The 20,027-nt window shown below is 41.0% G+C and overlaps 1 protein-coding gene across 1 annotated transcript in view; it reads left to right on the top strand.

Moving 5' to 3' along the window:
• Positions 1-18,975, top strand: part of LAMB1 (laminin subunit beta 1) — a 66,785-nt gene extending 47,810 nt beyond the window's left edge. Inside the window, exons 25-34 of the mRNA XM_033088138.1 lie at positions 2,883-3,252; positions 5,995-6,179; positions 7,128-7,369; positions 10,447-10,650; positions 11,313-11,457; positions 13,551-13,758; positions 13,975-14,116; positions 16,805-16,981; positions 18,424-18,583; positions 18,777-18,975. Coding sequence (XP_032944029.1) covers positions 2,883-3,252; positions 5,995-6,179; positions 7,128-7,369; positions 10,447-10,650; positions 11,313-11,457; positions 13,551-13,758; positions 13,975-14,116; positions 16,805-16,981; positions 18,424-18,583; positions 18,777-18,913 — 1,970 coding nt within the window. The 3' untranslated portion in view covers positions 18,914-18,975. The remainder of the gene's footprint in view (positions 1-2,882; positions 3,253-5,994; positions 6,180-7,127; positions 7,370-10,446; positions 10,651-11,312; positions 11,458-13,550; positions 13,759-13,974; positions 14,117-16,804; positions 16,982-18,423; positions 18,584-18,776) is intronic.
• The last annotated feature ends 1,052 nt before the right edge of the window (positions 18,976-20,027 follow it).

Here is a 20,027-nt window from a genome sequence, read left to right as displayed (position 1 = left end):
TGCTGAACTTCCAAAGGCATAATGCTGCAGGCCACACACACTCTTTCACCCCTAAACAGACACATTAATGTATAAGAGGAAGGCTGGAACAGCTGGGAAAATAATAGTCAGTACTCCTCAAGATGCTGTGTAGTGACCCGCCACCTCGGCTTCACCTGGCAGCTGTTATGCAGATTACCAGGCCTCACCCCAGACCTACTGATTCCAGATCTGCAGGTGGAGGGTCGGGGAGCAGTTGTGTTTCATGAGCCCTCCAGCTGATTCTGCTGCGTGCCTAAGTTTGAGAGGCAAGGACTGAGGTAACCCAGGTACCTCGCTCTTTGGAAGGTGACTTAATTTTACCAGATGACATGGAAATCCATTCCTGAAGTCTAAACAGCATCAGCCTTCAGACATAGCACCATCTAAGTTCTTCCTATTCTCCTGATCTCAGAAACTGATGAAGGCAGTGGTTGTCCCAAGTCGTCTTCATTAAATCTCTGGGCATCACTAGGCATTCCGCTAGAAAAAATTCCGTGGTCAAATGAGTGTGGGATATGACTGGGTGAAAAAATGGGAAACAGGGCTTTTCCCACAGACCTCCTCTGAGTCTGTAATTTGCTGATGTTTGTTTTGACTCTTTAAGAGAACGATGTAGAATTTCCCAAACCTACTGGATTATGGAACTCTTATTTCCGGGAACGTGTCCTAGAACTAATGATCTAGGGAACACACTTAAATGTGTCCTCCAGCTCCTCTACACTGTTTCATGACTCGTGACAATGCCCCAGAAGAACACAGGAAACATGAAACATGCCTGACGTGCCTGGAAAGAAACAATATGCTTAAGGGAGAAAAGCTTTTTGAAAACCCAAGGCACCAAGAGAATACTATACACATATATGTTTTAGATCCTAAAGATTGAGAATATTCCAAATTTCAAATATTTGCATATCATGATGTTATTCACAAATATAAAAAGATAAATGTAAGGAAGGGCCATGACAACTTTTCGTTCCCCTTTGTCCAGTGGAAATGTGACCAAGCAGGTCTTTGAGCAGGAGGCCACCTGACATTTGCATGGATACAGCAAATGACAGTAAGGAGAACATTTACTGAGTGCCTGCTATGGGTCAGACACTCCTTGAAGCAGTTTAGAATTGTTATTTCATCCTGAAAGCACTCCGGTGAAGGAGGGGTAATCATTACCCCTTTTTTACAGACGTGGAAACGGTGATTCAGTCTCCTTGCTGCCCAGAGCCCCACAGCTGGCATGTGGGGAAGCAGGACTCAGCCAGGCAGCCTGAGCCCACAGCTGTGCCCTGAACATAGCACTGTGCTACTCAAACTTGCAGCTTGACAGCTTGGAGTGTAGTTGGCCAACAAAGGCAATGGAGAGAGAAAGCAATGGAATGGGACAGGCCACAACACCTCCCTGGGTTTATAGGATGGAGGCCTTGCGAGCAGCTCTCAGGGCCATCAGTGAAACTGGTTCTGGAAGATGTTGCGTTAGAAAGTCTTGCAGAGGCAGATCGTAGCTAGTGACTAGAAAATCTTAAAATGTAAGATTTTATAAAGATTTTTGAGAGAATATGAATCTGTTGTTCTTTGTCACGGTTGACATTTTAGGAGGATTATTTTATAGGGGCATGTAAATGTCCCTTGCATGCGTGTACCAAAAATGAGGTTAGGGCCTCGTTGGGCAAAGACAGCTGAACTCCAGTTCGCAGGTTAACCCCGTGCTTGGTGCTGAGAATGGAAAAATGGTTGAAGATGGACCCCTGCCCTTGGAATCCTCAGTCTAGTTAAGAAAACAAGATATTTGTTTGTTTGGGGGTTTTTTTAATTGTTATTTTTTTTACCCCACCTTTTTCCAGAAAGGATTGAAGGCCAGAGGTAAGATGTGTGTACAGGCTTTTTGTTATTCAAACACTATACAAATACTCACAAATGTCGAGCGTTGATAAAATGAGTTAGTCACCTGAGAATTGGGACTCTAAGCCAGGCGTCAGTGGCACAGGCATTGTGACAAGTAATGTCAGTCACAGTCCATTGGCCAAGCACGCCAATTTGACTCTGTACCGTTGGAATCCGCCTAAAATGCCAACCTTACTGGGCCAGCGAGAGATGGGGACTTGAGTGGCTCCCCAGGTCCCTTCTATCACTCTGAGAGTTTGTGAGCCTGTGCGTGTAGTGCTGGGGTGGATCTCACAATGGCAGATACCCAAGAGGTAGATTACGTCCAGTGGAAAGCCTTGGAACTACATACTTAGAATTCCTGTGACTTCTCTCTGATTTACTTTTCATTTTCTCAAGTTTGTTGCATTTCTCCAAGTATCCATCCTTCCGTTTGGGGACCAGGGAGGGTGAGGTGTGTTAGGAGCGGCTCGTTTGTGTTGTATCTTACGCCAGATGCATCACAGCATCAGACGTCACCGGAATCGTCTATATTGATAGGATCCAAAGAAAGTCCGAGGAAGAGGAAGGCAGAGGCAGGACAGAGCTTAACAGCGCAGGCTCTGGAGTTGCAAAGTGCTAAGTCTGAATCGGGTTTCAGCCATTTCCTTGCTGTAAGACTTGGGGTGGGTAACAGGTCCCACAGGGTGATTGACAGGGTTAAATGAGATGATTGATGTGTATAAACCGTTTCTACAATGCCAGGCGCAGAAGTGTTTGTTACCTTACAAAGAAATGTTTGTGTTCTATTATCGTTAAGAACTGTCAGCGAGGGTTGAGGTGATGAATGTTTTGGCGAAGATGCTGCAGTCACTACAGCAGCCGCTGGTAAATGGTCATCAGTGGTTGACACCTTCCCATTGTGACAGTGACGATTCTAAATGCCAGACCTTGTCACTGCAGTGTGTGACCCAGTAGATGAGCGAGCATTGCTGTTTCCCTTCCAGCCTGTGAGTGTGACCCCAGGGGCATTGAGACACCGCAGTGTGACCAGTCCAGCGGCCAGTGTGTCTGCATCGAGGGTGTCGAGGGCCCACGCTGTGACAAGTGCACACGGGGGTACTCGGGGGTCTTCCCCGACTGCACTCCCTGCCACCAGTGCTTTGCTCTTTGGGACATGATCATCACTGAGCTGACCAACAAGACCCAGAAGTTCCTGGAGAAAGCCCAGGCCTTGAAGATCAGTGGTGTGATCGGGCCGTACCGGGAGACTATGGACTCAGTGGAGAAGAAAGTCAATGAGATCAGAGACATCCTGGCCCAGAGTCCAGCCGCCGAGCCGCTGAAAAACATTGGGAATCTCTTTGAGGAAGCAGAGTGAGTAGTTAATGAGCTTGCGTAAGAATTCATGGTATTATTTCAACTTAATAATAAGCAGCAGCGATGCCTTGGCGTGGTGCTTCCGTCCGAAGGCGTGGTTAGTCATGTGAGGACAAACAGATGCTGGCCATTCACTTCCCAGCCGTCTTTACTCTGGGCATTTGGGTCCGTGAATGTCGGCCCCTCACTGGGGACCAGATCTGTGGAGGCTGCGTATAGAATGTGTGCGTGTCGTGTTCGGCGCTTCTCTTTGCAAATGGTGCTCTAAGGCAGTAGAATGGCAAGAACATGGAATTCGGAGGCAGAGGATCCACGAGTCCCAGCTCGGTTCCTTGCTAGGCTTGTGAACTTGAATGACTCGCTTATTCCTGAGCCTCTCCTTCCTCTCCTGTGGAGGAGTGGCAGATAATGTGGCCTTTACCGTACAGAGTAACAAAAGGATTGATCTATGAAATGGATAATGTAATTGCAAAAAGCATTATAAATATGAATTGTTCCTGTATGCTTTGTTACTGCCAGGGAAATTCCATTACCACAAATAAGACTCCAATTTCTGAGTTCCTTCCGCTGCTCAGCCGTTGGTCCACCACAACAGTGCTTCATTCATCGAACTGTAACAATTCTCTACACTGAAAACTCCTCCTCTTAGCCCTTCTCTAGGTAAACCCCTCTCTGACTGGGCAGTGTTTATTTTGCCAATGAAAGCAGAGAGAATTGAGCTGAGTGGTGCCTAACTTCTCAGGGATCATTTTTCTACCATTTCTCCGAGCTGTATCTCTCATGCTCTCAAATACTCCGACTGCCTTTACCAAAACCCGCACCATCAGTGCTAGGCTGAAGGACAAAGACAAAGCAGGAAGGGGTAGGAAGTGTTTGTGTTTCCTTAAGAGCTGTGTTTTTTAATTGCAGACTCACCATTTGGCATGAGCAAGGGGACTGTTTCATAGCTAAATCCTATACACTGAGGTGATTTTACATTATGACAGAACCACAGGAATATTTTTTGTGTGATGGGACTGTAGTCAGCATCTCTAAGACGCCAGATGGACTTTTCATCTCAACATGATGTATGAGAAGCAGGCAGGGAACAGCTGACATTAGCACAAGTTCCTTGCAGAAGGTGTTTTCTAGACCTTCTCGATTTAAAGCAACGGGTCCCTCTACTTCAAAGCTCAGGTTTTGTGTCCAAGACCATGTGGTTGCCCTTGGTGCTGTGTAATGTCTCTGTGGGGTAATGCATTTAATGAGGAGTTTCACCTCATCAAAAAGACTGTGGTGCCGCTCAGCCTCCTAACACAGAACGAAGAGTTTTGGGAGGCCGTGGTCTGAGTGCAAGCCTATTTAGGCAGTGATTCTTGGCCTTGGTCTCATGTGCCTAAGGGAGAACAAAAAACTATGGTGTCCTTCGAGAGCCGTCCAGGAGAGAGACTGCACTCGTGAAACAGCTCGTTTCAACTTACAGTCAGGTAGATGGTAAGCATCTCAGGAAAACTAGTTTCACTGATCTTTTTTCAATACGATATCCAAGACTGCGTGTTTTAGGATCCAAAGTGGCACTATTTAAAAATATGCAATGTTCAATTTGATTTTTTTTTTTAAGTTGTAACGTGGTATGAGAGCTGAGAAGAAATGAAAGCTTTCTGTGAATCAACAGATTAATAAGAGTAAAGCACTGAAGAAAGAAACTATAATAGCCTCAGGAAAAAAGTCATTGGGTTTCTAAAATGTAATTTAACGTACAAATCCTTTTAAGTATTTATTTTCTGAATTGGGGCATGGTATTATCTCAGCCTTAAATATCATTTTTCTAGTGGCCCTCAACCTTTCAGCATCTCTACACTTTCCCAGTTTTTCATACTGTTATATTCCTGAGAAGACAATTATATTCAGTAAGATGACCCAGTCATACCCAGAGCAGTGATCTTCTCAGAGATTACTTTCATAGTCACACACACACACACACACACACACACACTGTATGTACACGTACTATACATGTAGATGCCCAAAGTACAGATTTGGAGATAGAAAGATACTGAACAAAATGCAGTTTAGATTCCAAATGAAATATTGTAAAAATTAAATGTTATTATATTTCTTTCTCAGTAGATGCTACCTTCTTCCTTATAAAAAATAAAAGTGTTGCTTGTTGTTGGAAGGAGGCTCCTTTGATGGACCTTGCTTACAGGGGGAACTGCGTGACCAGCCTGCCGGCTCCTGCGTGACCAGCAGACTGGCTCCTGCTAGCTTCCTGCTGGCTGTGGGGCTTCCTTTCTGCATGTTCCATCTTGCAGGAGATCCCTGAGGTTCAGATAAGCATATTTTTGGCAGGGGCTGGAAGGCATAATTCTGCACTGGAATCACTTATGTCTTTTGAGTTTATGGGATTGAACGGGCTGGAAGCCGCTTTCGTGCGGAGCTGGAACTCCACAGTCTGGACCCGTGCTCATACTGCAGCAGAAATCCAGAATCCTTCAAATGGTCCATCTGCCACAGCACAGCTGAGAGGTGCTTCTGTGCTTTTCTTCAACATGTTTGAAGAAAGAAAATGTGTTGGACTTAGTACAGTCTCTTGATAAGGAGATAAAACCAGTACTAAGGGATAAATTGTTACCAACTACTGAATTGGTTTGAAAGTACAGAGTAATGGATACAGTATTAGGAGAAAATGTGAAAATGAGGCTTCAGAATTCCCCTTTGGTTTATTTTACTTGGGTAAACTTACTCTTCTCTGTACAGGAAACTAACGAAAGATGTTACGGAAAAGATGGCTCAAGTAGAAGTGCAATTATCTGACACGGCATCACAAAGGAACAGCACAGCCAAAGAGCTAGATTCTCTGCAGACAGAAGTGGAAAACCTAGACAACACCGTGAAGGAGCTTGCTGAACAATTGGAATTTATCAAAAACTCAGATATTCGGGGTGAGCATTTTCTGTGCAAAGAGTCAATCCTGAACCATGGATTTAACCATCTGTCTGACCTCTTTAATACGGCACTTTCAGAAAAAAAAATTGAGTGCTTTCTAATAATTTTAAAGCTTTTTCTCATTGAATCTCTGACACAAATGAGAATTAAAGTCTTCGTTTTATAAATGTGGGACCTGGGCCACAGAGAGGCTAAGAGGCACAGTAGAGGTCCCGGGGAGAAAGCAGTATTCATTTCATTGGAATGGCATTTGTTTCCTGATTTTTTTCAGTTAGTGGTTTAGTCTCCTTGGCTTTGCTTGGAAAGGGGCTCTTTTGAATAGTTAAGAAATTCAGTTGATACTTCTGCAAATGTCTTACATTCAAGAATATTGCTTGGTCAGGAAATAATTTTGGCAAATCCTTCATCTTTTATTGTAGTCCATAATAGAACCCTCCCCCAAAAAGCAAAAGAAAGTAGAAATAGATCAGATCACACTATCCATCCTGTTTAATGCATGATCACTTATTTGTTTTTTGGGTAGGTCCTTCAAGCCAAAACTTGTCATACTGTTTTATGTATATAATACAAACCATTTGAGTGGATCTAAATAAATGCCTGAGGAAGGGAAAAATTAGCTGGACATGTAACTTACAGGCTGCCTGACACCAGCTGCTTAGAAAGAACTGGATGCTGGCCTGTGTAGAAACAACATCATGCTTCACTTAATTTTCCATCCAGATGTTTGGCGTCCTCTAGAGCCAGAGGAGGTGCTAATGGGACAAAGTATATTCATTGATCGTGAGAGGAAAGTTGTATTTCTTTCTCCATAAAGATTTTATTTCTTGAATTTTCAAACAAAACCACACAGTAAATTCAGGGCTGGAAGATACCCAGTACAGACACTGCTTAATGAGGAGACTGAGTCCAAGGGAACTAACTGGGCAGTTCCATTTTGTGCTTAGGCGCCTTGGACAGCATCACCAAGTACTTCCAGATGTCCCTCGAGGCTGAGGAGAGGGTGAATGCCTCCACCATAGACTCCAACAGCACTGTGGAGCAGTCGATGCTCACTCGAGACAGAGTAGAACACTTGATGATGGAGCGAGAGTCCCAGTTCAAGGAAAAACAAGAGGAACAGGCCCGCCTCTTGGATGAGCTGGCAGGCAAACTACAAAGTCTAGACCTGTCAGCCGCTGCCGAATTGGTAAGTTTAGGGGGTTTGGCCTCTAGGCCATCCGTGATATTGGAGAGGAAAAAAACGCTCTGCTTTGTCTTTAATTTTGTTCACTTTGCAAATGAATCAGCAGGAGTGAAACTCCCGGGCTAGTCTGTCATAGTATGGGGTGTCCATGACCAAGCCAGATTATAAACTAGAGCTGTGTGTTTCCCATCTTCCTCCTCTTCAAGCGGTGTCTCTGGGACAACCAGAGAATCGTGACTACTCTCCTATACTCTTGTACCGACTCATTGACTTCGTATTTAAACTTGATCCTTTGTCTACTGTGGCATTTCTTTTTTACTTTGTTCTCATTTGAAGTGCAAACTCCATCTCAGTGAAGCAATTCAGAATCATTCTGGGAGGAATTGCCTAAAAAAATTTAATGGAGCTAAAGAATTTTTTCCATGGGTGTTAGTTAAAATGTTCCTTTGTTCCAGTAACTTTACCTGGTGAAGATTAATCCTGAGACCAGCCCAGAGAGTAGATTCATTTCCCAGAAGCTTTTAAAAAGTAACCGTGGAGCCAAATGAAATTGAGTAGTGACTTTAATGAAAATCAGGCAGAAGGCCAAAAGCAGCCAAAGTAAGCCTGTTTACTCCCCCTGATTCCTTACTGTTTCTCGTGGAAGAGGACCTATCTGAGAGAATTTGGAGGGTGTTTTTGATAGACTTATTTTGTAAGGGTTGTGAGCCCTTAGCTTAGTAACAGGAACAGTAAAAGAGGGGGATGTGAGTGCACAGGAGACTGAAGGGTTCAGACTTCATTACAGTTACCTCAGTGACGGTTCCTCTCCCTCCCTGCCTCCTTCCCCACCACCCCTTTCTCTGAAATAGACAAAAACAGTCTGTATTGTGATGAAGTTAATTGATGCCTACAGTATATATTCATTAAGAAACTTTATAGCATCTCATGGAAATAGAGAGTAAGTAGATCTCCTGTCGCTATTTAACACAAAGAAAAAATGGAGGCCCGGAACAGTATGTAAACTGCACCTACCGTGTTTTCCCGAAAATAAGACCTATCCGGACAATCAGCTCTAATGAGACTTTTGGAGCAAAAATTAATATATTATATTATATTATATTATATTATATTATATTATATCATATTGTATTATATATTAAAGACCAGGTCTTATATTAATTTTTGCTCCAAAAGATACATTAGAGCTGATTGTCCAGCTAGGTCTTATTTTCGGGAAAACACGGTACTAGGAGATAAAATTGTTATACTTAAGCATGAAATGCCAATTCTTCAAATCTTATTTCCTTTCAATCTTGATTCCTTCCTTACAAATTCCAATAGAAACCAGCAATCACAAATAAAATCTCAGCAAACTATAATGAAAAGCAGCTAAGCATGCTAAAGGATGTTTGCTTTGCCATGGAGAAGGGTCTGGGGCGTGGCTGGCCGATGGGCTGCTCCCTCCTGCCACATGTGAATGGGGCCGTGCCCTTCCCTGCGCTTGGTTTCCTTTTTTTTTTTTTTAATTATTTTTTTCAGTTAGTTGACATTCAGTATTATTTTATATTAGTTTCAGGTGGACAGCGTAGTGGTTAGACACCTATATAATTTATGCAGTGATCCCCCGGTTGGTCTAGCACCCACCCAGCACCCATAGTCGCTGCCACATTACTGACCACGCACTCGACGCCGTCCTCCACGTCCCGTGACTACTCTGACTGACTGCCCATCTGCATCCCTCCACCCCCTCCCCCAGCCCTCCAACCCCCTCCTTTCCTGGCAACCATCAGTTTGTTCTCTGTATCTACACTCTGTTGCTTACTTTTCCATCTGGTGTGCTACCTAGGGATTAACCAGCTTACCGTCTCTCATTGTATGTTTCTCTTTGTTAATTAGTTGTCCTATGAGAACTCCATACTGCTACTTTTGAGCTAAACAGATTTTTGTCCCTTTGTGGTTTTTCAAGTGCCTTCAGTTGTCTTTGTGTCTATTTAGCTACACCCATGCTGTTTTTTCATGCCTGCGGAAGTATTTAGGTTGGTGCAAAAGTGATTGCGGTTTTTGCAATTTTTTTTTTGTTTTAAACCGCAATTACTTTCGCACCAACCTAATAAAACATAACTACATGTCTTCTATTGTTTTGTCACATTGTTTTTAGAAAGCATTCCTGAGGTCTCCTTACACTGCTCTTGATTAAAGCTCATCTTCCTCTGTAACACACAGAATACTTTTTATTGCCTGAAGGTTTTCATGTACTATAAACCAGATATATGAAAGACTTTTATTATTCTGATATACAATGGGATTATAATTATCACAAGATTATTGGGCTCAAGAATTGGTTGTATTTATTCAAAATGCACCAATTTGCCATGCGCATGCCATGACCAAGCCCTGATCTTTGGAAGTTTCTGGTAGCTAAGAAAGGAGGGAGTTGCTTATTCAGAAAAGTTCGTCCACCTGTGTTCCTGTTTTCTGTCTCCCTCGCACACGTGGAATGTCCCCCCACTCTCCCTGCTCAGTCGCACCAGGAGACACATCCTTCCCCAACTACCACGGCTGTGGTCCTCGGTCCTCCTGCGTGGTCTCTCCTTTGTCTGCTTTCCTTCCTCCTGCCTGCATCTGACCTATTCTTGGCTGTTTTATGTAGAGTGATCCTGTCTTCCTAACTAGAAGGGAAGGTACTAAAAGGCCAGAGCATGGGCCTTTTATGTCACCCCTTCATCATGCTAAAGAAGCTTCTCAACACCTGTTTCTTTTGTTGAAATCCAACTGATTAGAACCAAAGGCCAGTGTTCTGTGGCTCTCCTGTTGGTAGACTTGAACTTGTTCCAGCAGACGTTTGTGCCCTGTGCAGAGGCCATGTGGTATCCCACTTCATTAGGGGAGAAGGTATTGGTGAGGGCATAAGTGTTCGTTGTGTCCTTGAAAATAAGCAAGTTTGTTTATTCCTAAACTCTGCTCCTCTCTCCATCCTGAACACTGTTTGCAAGCTGGGAGCCATCTACTCTCTCTCTGGCCCCACGGGCCCTGCACAGCTGTTACACTGCTACAGCATTCACTCTCTGAACCTTGTGCCTGCCTCTTGCTTGTTGCAGACCTGTGGAACACCTCCGGGGGCCTCCTGTTCCGAGACCGAGTGTGGCGGCCCCAACTGCAGAACTGACGAAGGAGAGAAGAAGTGTGGGGGGCCTGGCTGTAGCGGGCTGGTCACTGTCGCACACAATGCCTGGCAAAAAGCCATGGACTTTGACCGAGATGTGCTGAGCGCCCTGGCTGAGGTGGAACAGCTCTCCAGGATGGTAATTCAGTGGACTGCCTCAGCTTTCAGTTTTTGTGTTTTCCGTTATGGACTGGAGGCTCTGAAAGGGAGAAATCAATTCTAAGTGCTGGCTAACATCAGAAGGGCATTTCACACACGTATGGAAGCTCACGTTTTTGTGAGGTCAGGGAAAGAGATGAGGTGGTTTTATTCACAGATAGTTTAAGAATTTGCTTCCTTCGCAAGATAATTTGAGATACCATGTTACTTACTGGATCCAGGGTTATGAATACATCCAGCTGTACTACAAAAATTCTATACTCAGCAATTGAGCATTTATTCTTCTAAAGTGATACATGAAGTATTAACTTCATATTAACTGAAGTATTATTTATGTTGATACCTGAGAAAAAGACTGAAGAACACTTTATAAGTACCAAGTGTTTTGAAGGAGTTAAAAACAACTAGAAAAAAATGTATGTGCTAGTCCTATCTATATGAGAATACTGTATAGGAATCTGAATACTGGATACTTTCAATCTGTATAGCAATATAATACAGTTGAATGGCAGACATTTGTTTCTAAAAGCCGTGATTCCAAATGCTTAGTTTTCAACATCATTTTCTGGACCATTTTTAATATTCTGGTCTGCTTTAGGAAGAGTGAAGTTGTTTCCTGGGTAATTTACTTCTCATGTTTAGGTCTCTGAAGCCAAACTGAGGGCAGATGAGGCAAAACAGAACGCTCAGGATGTCCTGTTGAAAACCAACGCCACCAAAGAAAAAGTGGACAGGAGCAACGAGGATCTGCGAGGCCTGATCAAGCAGATCAGGAACTTTCTGACCCGTAAGGAATTTTTTATTTTACTTTTAGACATTTCTCCCTATCTTGGAATCTAAGTGTTTTATACCAAGAGTGTTTGAGAGGCCGTAGTTCAAATCACATTGTTAGATAAAAGCAATTTCTGAATTTCTGGCAGGGAATAAAGTAACATTTCCAAATTAAAAAAATTCCATGTTAAGAAATGTTTCCATTCCTTAAGAAGTTTGTATGTGTGTATGTCAGTCACCTCCGATTTTATGCAGATACAGACACACCTGATGTGATGATACCCAAGCAGCAAATCAAGAAGCGAGAGCAAATCATGTACTGTTAGAACTGAGTTTGAAATTATTAGGTTACATATCTATCATTAGAACTTTAACTTGAAGTAGAGTTTATTTTCACATTACCCCCAAAGCTTTGTAATCCTATTACTTACAGGATATTATACCTATGGTAAGACAGATATATATATATATATATATATATATATATATATATATATATATATATATATATATATATGTATGTGTGTTTATATATATATATATATATATGTATGTGTGTTTATATATATATATATATATATATATATACATGTATATATATGTATATACATATATATAATTTTTTTTTTTTTTTTTTGGAGAGAGAGAAAGAAAATCTCTAAAATCTATGGTCTACAGTATTGCTGGTCAGTGTTATCAGTAAGGATGGTTTTGGCTGCAAGTTACAGAAAACTCTCAACTGAAATTGACTTAATCAAAACAATGTACCATATGACAGGAAGTTCAGTGGTAGGATAGCTCCATGGTTCTGGCCCATGTACTTTTCATCTTTCTGCTCTGCCATATTAAGCGTATCAGCTTTGTTCTCAGGCTAGCTCCTCCTGGTTACAAGGTGGCTGCCAGAGTTCCAGACTTCATATAAAGACACGATAATATCTAATGGAAGAAGAGAACACCTATTCCTTTGTTGTGTCTGTTTTTAAAGGGAGGAAATCTTCCCCAGAATCCTTTGAGCAGTCATCTCCATAAATCTCACTGGCCAAAAATGAATCCCATGCCCATGCATAAATGTCACTGGCAAATGGAATGGGACTACCCTATTTGGCAGACTAATCAGGATTTATATGATTAGTCTATCACTCCTTCATAGGGTTGCTAGGAGTTGGAGCCGACTCAAGGGCACATAACACACATAATCAGGATTGAACTCTGAGTTGGTAAGCTTACCTTACCTTAGCGGTAGGTGCCTGAACAAAATCAATATTCTGTTAGCAAGGAAAAGGGTAAGGAGCTAACAGTATTGCTAAAGATACCTTATGGAATATTCAATGACATAGTTTTCTAATACTTAAATCCTCAAGGGTCCATTTTTATGTTCTTTGACACTTAAAAAGCCTAAAAATTAATGACATATTGAAAGCTTAACATCTTTGGGGTTTTTTTGTTTTATTTTGTTTTTACCTTTTACATTTGACACTTGAAACTCCTTGGCTTCTGATGGATAATACACTGCCCTGATTCTCTTGCTACTGACTGGACTTTATCCCCTTCTGCCATTTCCTGAATCCAGATCTTTTATAAGGAATACTGCATTTACAGTAGTTTCCTAGCTATTCTTTCAACCTCCATTGAAAGTTTTCATTGCCTGTTAGGGACCTACTGCCAGCTTTCTGCCCTGGCCTCTGCCGTCTTCTACAATCTGAACCATTCACTCTACTCCAATTTCACATAACAGGCTCTGGCCATACTGTTTCTCTAGCCAAAGATGTCCTTTTTTCTTTCAAATACTATTATCCTTCAAAACCTAATCAGTCCCTCATCCTCCACAAAGATGTCCCCGACTACACATTCCAGTTGTGTATAGTTGGTGCAAAAGTAATTGCGGTTTTTGCAATTTAACCTTTTAAAACGCAATTACTTTTGCACCAACCTAATACTTGTCTGCATTACTTTCTCATGTGTGCAGGTCTCATCTCCTTGCTCAATTAGATTACAAACTCTTAAACAGGAAGTGTGTGTTGGTGTAACCCCACCATGCTGTAAGTGGGGTAGATGGCCAGTAAGTGGTTGAATGAGTGACCCATCCATGATTTCCACCTTTTTTAACAGAGGACAGTGCGGACTTGGACAGCATTGAAGCCGTTGCTAATGAAGTATTGAAAATGGAAATGCCTAGCACCCCAGAGCAGTTACAGAACTTGACGGAAGATATTCGCGAACGAGTCGAAAGCCTTTCTCAAGTGGAGGTCATTCTACAGCAAAGTGCTGCTGACATCGCCAGAGCTGAGATGTTGTTAGAAGAAGCTAAAAGAGCCAGGTATCTGAAGACATACGGCATTTAGGGGGCTGGTTTTGTGTATCTACCCGTAGCTTGGAGTAGAAAAGCGTTTCTTTAACCAGTGAAATTTCTAAGAGCGACCTCTGTGAGTCTCTCTGGGTCATTTCAGGAAGGGTGTTCTTTAAAAGAAACATTCTTTTCTGTAAGGAAGTACTTTTTTCATGTTCACGTATATTGCCTCCTTCTTTTACTCAGCAAAAGCGCCACAGACGTGAAAGTCACTGCAGACATGGTAAAGGAAGCTCTGCAAGAGGCAGAAAAGGCCCAGGTCGCAGCAGAGAAGGCGATTAAACAAGCAGATGAGGACATCCAAGGAACCCAGAACCTGCTGACTTCGGTGAGCTATTACAGCCATTATTATTGTGGGAGAAAACACTCGCAGGTACTCTTCTATCAGAAAAATAAGTGCATGTGATAGTTATCTATGAAATTCTTGTAACTGAACATTAAAGGATTCCTTTAAATAAATCTGAACTACTCACTTAGCATACCGTGTTTCCCCGAAAACAAGACCTAACCGGAAAATAAGCCCTAGCATGATTTTTAGGATGACATCCCCTAAACATAAGCCCTAATGCATCTTTTGGAGCAAAACTTAATATGAGACCCGGTCTTATTTTCGGGGAAACACGGTAGATGCTAAATATAACATGTTTTCAAGAAAAGACTGAAAACACTGGAACATTAATCTCTCTTCCATTTTCACCCCCACAAAAGTTTAAGATAAAAACACAAGTTTCCTGTTCTTTCAAGGAACCACATGGACAATTCAGTAGTATGACGTGTAGTATTAATTTCAGTCCAGTGTTAGAAAACTCCTGTAATAAAGCAGCTCAAAAGCAACTACATGGTCCAGACCAGTGTCTCATGACTTATGAGGTGATCATTTACAAAACCTTAACTATAGTTTTGAAAAGGACTGGAAAGCAACAAAGGTCAAAATGTGTTTCCCGTTCATTCTAGAGGAGCCTAATTGATCTTACAGCTAAACAATCTGTTGTGTTCAGAATGCATGGAAAACTTAATGGTTTGTTATCAGCTAAATACTCCTAGAGACGAGGAGATATTAAAGGCACCCACTAACACAAGTTTTTCATATGCATTTAAATGCTTGATTCTAAAACTCCTCTTATCTCTTAAAAGTAAGGTAAACATAGTCCTATTATTTTTTTTAAAAAAATCAGTTGTACCGTGTTTCCCCGAAAATAAGACCTAGCTGGACAATCAGCTCCAATGCGTCTTTTGGAGCAAAAATTTATGTAAGACCCAGTATTATAACAAAATAAGACCGGGTCTTATATAATACTGGACCGGGTCTTATATTAATTTTTGCTCCAAAAGACGCATTGGAGCTGATTGTCCAGCTAGGTTTTATTTTTGGGGAAACACAGTATAAGCTAATTTTTTTCCTTCCAATTGTGGGAAAGTTCATTTCTTTAATAGTGGGTAAAGAAAATTGATGACTCATCCACGCCTCTCCATCTTCTCAGGATATACTCTGAAATTAAATGCTCTCAGTACAGTCAGCCTTGTCAGGCCAACAATTCCGTAATGTTTAAAACCGGGGAGATGGTTTTTAAACCTGCTTTTCCTCCCCTTAGCTGATACAAACCTGTCTGCCGTACTCTAGTGCTCTCAGTAAAGTGAGGCCCAGTAGTTCGTCAGCCACTTTCCCTTCTTAAATTCTGAGCATATACAAAGTTTTTTCTTCAGGCTACTTCTTCAAGTTTAGAAAACGATATTTTCCCACCAGGCTATGTCCTAACCCTTTAATTATTTTCATTTTTCTGTGTCTAGGTTTTTCAAATTTCTCAGTGTGTTGCTAACATTTTAGTGAAATTTATTTCAGTGACTTTTTAAAAGCTACTGTGTTTTGAAAAGCAAGTTAGAAAATATTAATCGAACTATAGATGAGGTATTTGGCTTGAGGATGTACCGTTAAGAATGGTGGTTGTGTGTCTCAGACACTGGGCGCAGGACGTGTTTGGGTTAGTCATAAGAAACTGAGAACTTCTAACTATACACACTGATTAATGAAAAGCTTGTCAGAAACTCTTCACTCATCTAAAAATGAAACTGTAAAACTCATCCCCTAAGAATTATATCTACTCTCTAAGAATTTAAGTTAATTATTAGGTGAGCTTTTAGGTCAAGAGTTATTTGATCTGAAATACAAATTTTAGAATGTCCATACTGACCCATTAGTTTCACTGACATTGTTATTCAGAGTTAATTCTATAGAAATAGATCCATCCTTGAAGATCATTTTTAAGAAAAAGCGAATGCTCAGTGAAACTGGTTTTGTCTATCATGGGTCAGATTGCTTATTTTGGCTACCTTTAAAGAAAAAAAAATCAATGTTTATTCATTATAATTTGAAATTGCCAGTTGCCCAGATATTTTTTTCCCTAAAAATCTTTATTTATAGTACCATCTCACAATCCTATAAGTAACTCTTAGGAGTTTCAAAGAATAGTCCTGGTCTCCATGTCTTCAGTCATTAGCTAAAAACACTAAAACACTAACTTTCTAGGCAGTTTCCGAAGTGCCATAGTGTCCACTACTAGTTTCATTTAAAATTGACAGAAAAAACTAAAGGTACCTGGAAGTTGTAATTTTCCCACCCACATTAATTGGGAAATTTATGTGGAAATCCCTGTTCTCACATCTGCTTACCTGTGAACATTGGCCAAAGTTTGCAGGCATCCTTAAAATGCTTCTCAGTGCATCCAGCTGCCTGGGATGGTTCTTAGTGTAAAGAGAAGAAATCATATGAAAATTTCAGCCTAGATCACCAGAAGTACCAAAAGAATAAAGTTAATATATGAGATGTAGCAAAGAGCATTTAAAGTTGGGCACTTTATGTAAGTGTTCTTGGAATTCTATTTTCTTTTTAGTCATTATTTTTGGTTGAGAGGAAAATGGCAGAGTAGCCTTTTAAATCTTCCTCTACACTTGTGCTCATAGCACTTCCTACCACTTCTCAAATTAATATCATGCTGGATGGTTGACATTATACTTTTAGATCGAGTCTGAAACAGCGGCTTCTGAGGAAACCTTGTTCAATGCCTCCCAGCGGATCAGTGAGCTGGAGCGGAATGTGGAAGAACTTAAGCGGAAGGCTGCCCAAAACTCTGGGGAGGCAGAATATATTGAAAAAGTAGTATATACTGTGAAACAAAGTGCAGACGATGTTAAGAAGGTGAGTAAATCTTTGAACTTCACAGCTATGTTGGTGAAGGGGCCTTCCTTGGAATTGGTAAGGGATGCAGACCTACTGTGGTTAGTCTGAGAAACATCCCAAACGACTGTTTGCCTAATTGGCGGTCTTTGGACAGAGATGGAAGAAAATGGGAGTGGACATGAAAGTACCCAATAAGCAGTCCTAGGCCCTCAAACCCAAACTTAAGTGAGAGTTTAGAAAATGAAATTAACTTATTGGTGGAAGTCTGAAAGCAAGCATATTGGGCATGTGTTTCTGTATTTAATCAGGAAGATGTTTATGACATACAATAATTTCCATTTTGGAAATCTTTAAAAGCAGGGTAGAAAAGCTTAGAGTTCATGACAGAGAACAGCTAGGAGGAGGAAACTAACAATTCACCCCTTCTGCACTCATTCTGAAATAACCATCCTTGCCTCTCTCTCATTGCAGAGAAAATCTCACGCGACCCAAATTTTTCACTAGAAGCCAAAAAATGATTGAAATACACATTCAATTTCTAAACTTGTATGGGCTTTCTCTCCAAAGAAACCTTTTTAAACTTTTGGAGGAATGTTGAAACTTTTAAATGAATAGTAGGAAGTTATAAACTGACAAAGTCAAGATTTTCTTGGACGTTATTTTGGCTGGTGGGCATTACGTAAGAGTGACTACCCCTCTGGGTTGGGAAGAGAACAGTAAGAAAAGTTCACTGCCACATCTGTCTTTTCCACTGTGGTGTGTACTTTCCTGTGGTTCTGAGAGCATGAGTTTCCCTGGTAGTCTTCTTACACAGCATTTTGCATAAATACGACATTGATTGCAATAAAGAGGAACAAAACCCCTTGACATGAAATCCTATCATCAGTGGCTGTTGTTTGAACAGTTTCTCAAAAGAATCACTTGTAAGCATCTTTCCAAACCTACCACCAACTTCTCTCAACCACCCTGCATATGCTACAACCTCGCCCTTCCTTTCATTAAATCTGCATTTTCCCTCTGAATTCCTGCTGTCAAGTTTCTACAAACCCTAGCCAAGAATCCAGATGATCCTCCTTCCATTTCTTCAAAACGGGCCTTTTCTGAGGTCTAAATATTTGGATCTCACCACATCTACTTTTGAGAAAATCAATTTTTCCACAGAAATATGCTCATTAGCAGAAGCGAACTCGATTTCAGACACCTTGTTACAATTCCAAGGTGTCTGAAATCTTGTTTATAAAAATCACCTTAATGTTGCAGGTAATGTTACTGTTTCAAGACCATGTTTTCAGTGACCTACTATTTGAGTAGCTTGAAGCCTGGCGCCCCTGACGGTGGCCCTAATCCACCGCGCTTCCTGTGCTAATGGTCCAAGCTTGCTGTCACACTACGTGCTGCTCTCCACTGTCATTATTGACACTCACATTATCACCTCTTTGTGTCTAAATGTGGAACTGCAGACTCTGGATGGTGAACTTGATGAAAAGTATAAGAAAGTAGAAAATTTAATTGCCAAAAAAACTGAAGAGTCAGCTGATGCCAGAAGGAAAGCTGAAATGCTACAAAATGAAGCAAAAACACTTTTGGCTCAAGCCAACAGCAAACTGCAGCTCCTGAAAGGTGAGTCTTTTCATATAGGTTCATGCTTTCATAAAGAATTTTAAAATTCATATATCCAGAGTTTGTTTTAAAGGGTGAAAATCTATTCACTTTGTCTCAGGCACTTCAAAGAGCCTTATAAGAAGAGAATCAGTATTAGCTTTTGAGATCATCATGGTATAAATTACTCAGACTTTTCCTTTTTATCTCCCAGATTTAGAAAGAAAATACGAGGACAATCAAAAATATTTAGAAGACAAAGCTCAAGAATTAGTAAGATTGGAAGGAGAAGTCCGTTCACTCCTAAAGGATATAAGCCAGAAAGTTGCTGTTTATAGCACCTGCCTGTAACAAAGAAGGGCTGTAAGATGGCTAAGGTGACCAAAGTAAAACAGCTACATTTTAAAAACTGACAGTAATCTTCAGAGTAAAACTCATTGCCTATTTAATGTTTGTAATCACCACATTTTGTATGGAGTTGAATAAAGTACAGTGCTTTTGTATAAATACATGTTTAATATAATTCTTAAATTTACTGATTTAGTGTTCATAAATCCCTGAACAAAGAATGTTATTTCACTGTAAACAAGTTGATTGGCTCCAGGGAGACCCTAATTTCTGTTATGTCTATAAACAAGCTATTACTCTTCTGTTTGCTAGGTCAATATCCTCCACAAATCTACCCCCAAATCACCTCCCAATGATTTCTGGCCAAGGTGAGAATCACCATTTCAGTGGCTGCTCAGTTGCTCTAATCTCCACAACTTCCATAAGCATTCCTTGCTCTAGGACAGAGAACAAAAAGTAGCACTTTTTAGAAAATTGTGGCTTGTAAGTATTATCACCCAGAACAGGGCCAGGGTTGCTGAGGGGAAGGTGAAAATTAAATTGGGCCAGAGTTTCAACATTGCTCCTGCCAACTGAGCAGTGCTACTCAAAGTACAGAATGATACTGTAATTTCAGCTTTCATATATTTGATTTCATGAACTAAAGATTCTCTGCTACATCTATGGGTGGTGAGGACAAAGCAATTATATAACAATCACTTATTCCACAGGCTAAAGAAAATAGCTGGAATGCAACTGCCAAGCCTCTGTCAGTTTTATAGCTGAGCTAGCTGGGTAACAGGCCAGGCCTCGGTGATTTTTTTCACACATTTTTCTTAGAGCAAGACTCTTCTGCGTACCATTTCACAACCACCCACATACCCAACACAGCTGCATCTGAAGCTGGGCCTGAACAAAAGTTATGTACACAGCTCTGATGTAAACAATAAGGAACTTCCTTCTGGTTCAAGGCAATTATTTGTCACTTTTATTTAGGTAGGAACCTAGTAGTTAACAAAGTGGTCATACCTCATCATCTACTAGAGCAACCATCTTTCCCCCTAAGTATTTTACTTATAACAGTAGAAACCTTCACTACTCACCATTCCTTTTCAGCTAAAGATCTCACTTTGAAATT

Source organism: Rhinolophus ferrumequinum, chromosome 20 (genome assembly GCF_004115265.2).
Source record: "Rhinolophus ferrumequinum isolate MPI-CBG mRhiFer1 chromosome 20, mRhiFer1_v1.p, whole genome shotgun sequence".
Taxonomy (NCBI): domain Eukaryota; kingdom Metazoa; phylum Chordata; class Mammalia; order Chiroptera; family Rhinolophidae; genus Rhinolophus; species Rhinolophus ferrumequinum.
The sequence above is the reverse complement of the archived record's forward strand: the minus strand, read 5'-3'. Positions and strand labels throughout refer to the sequence as shown.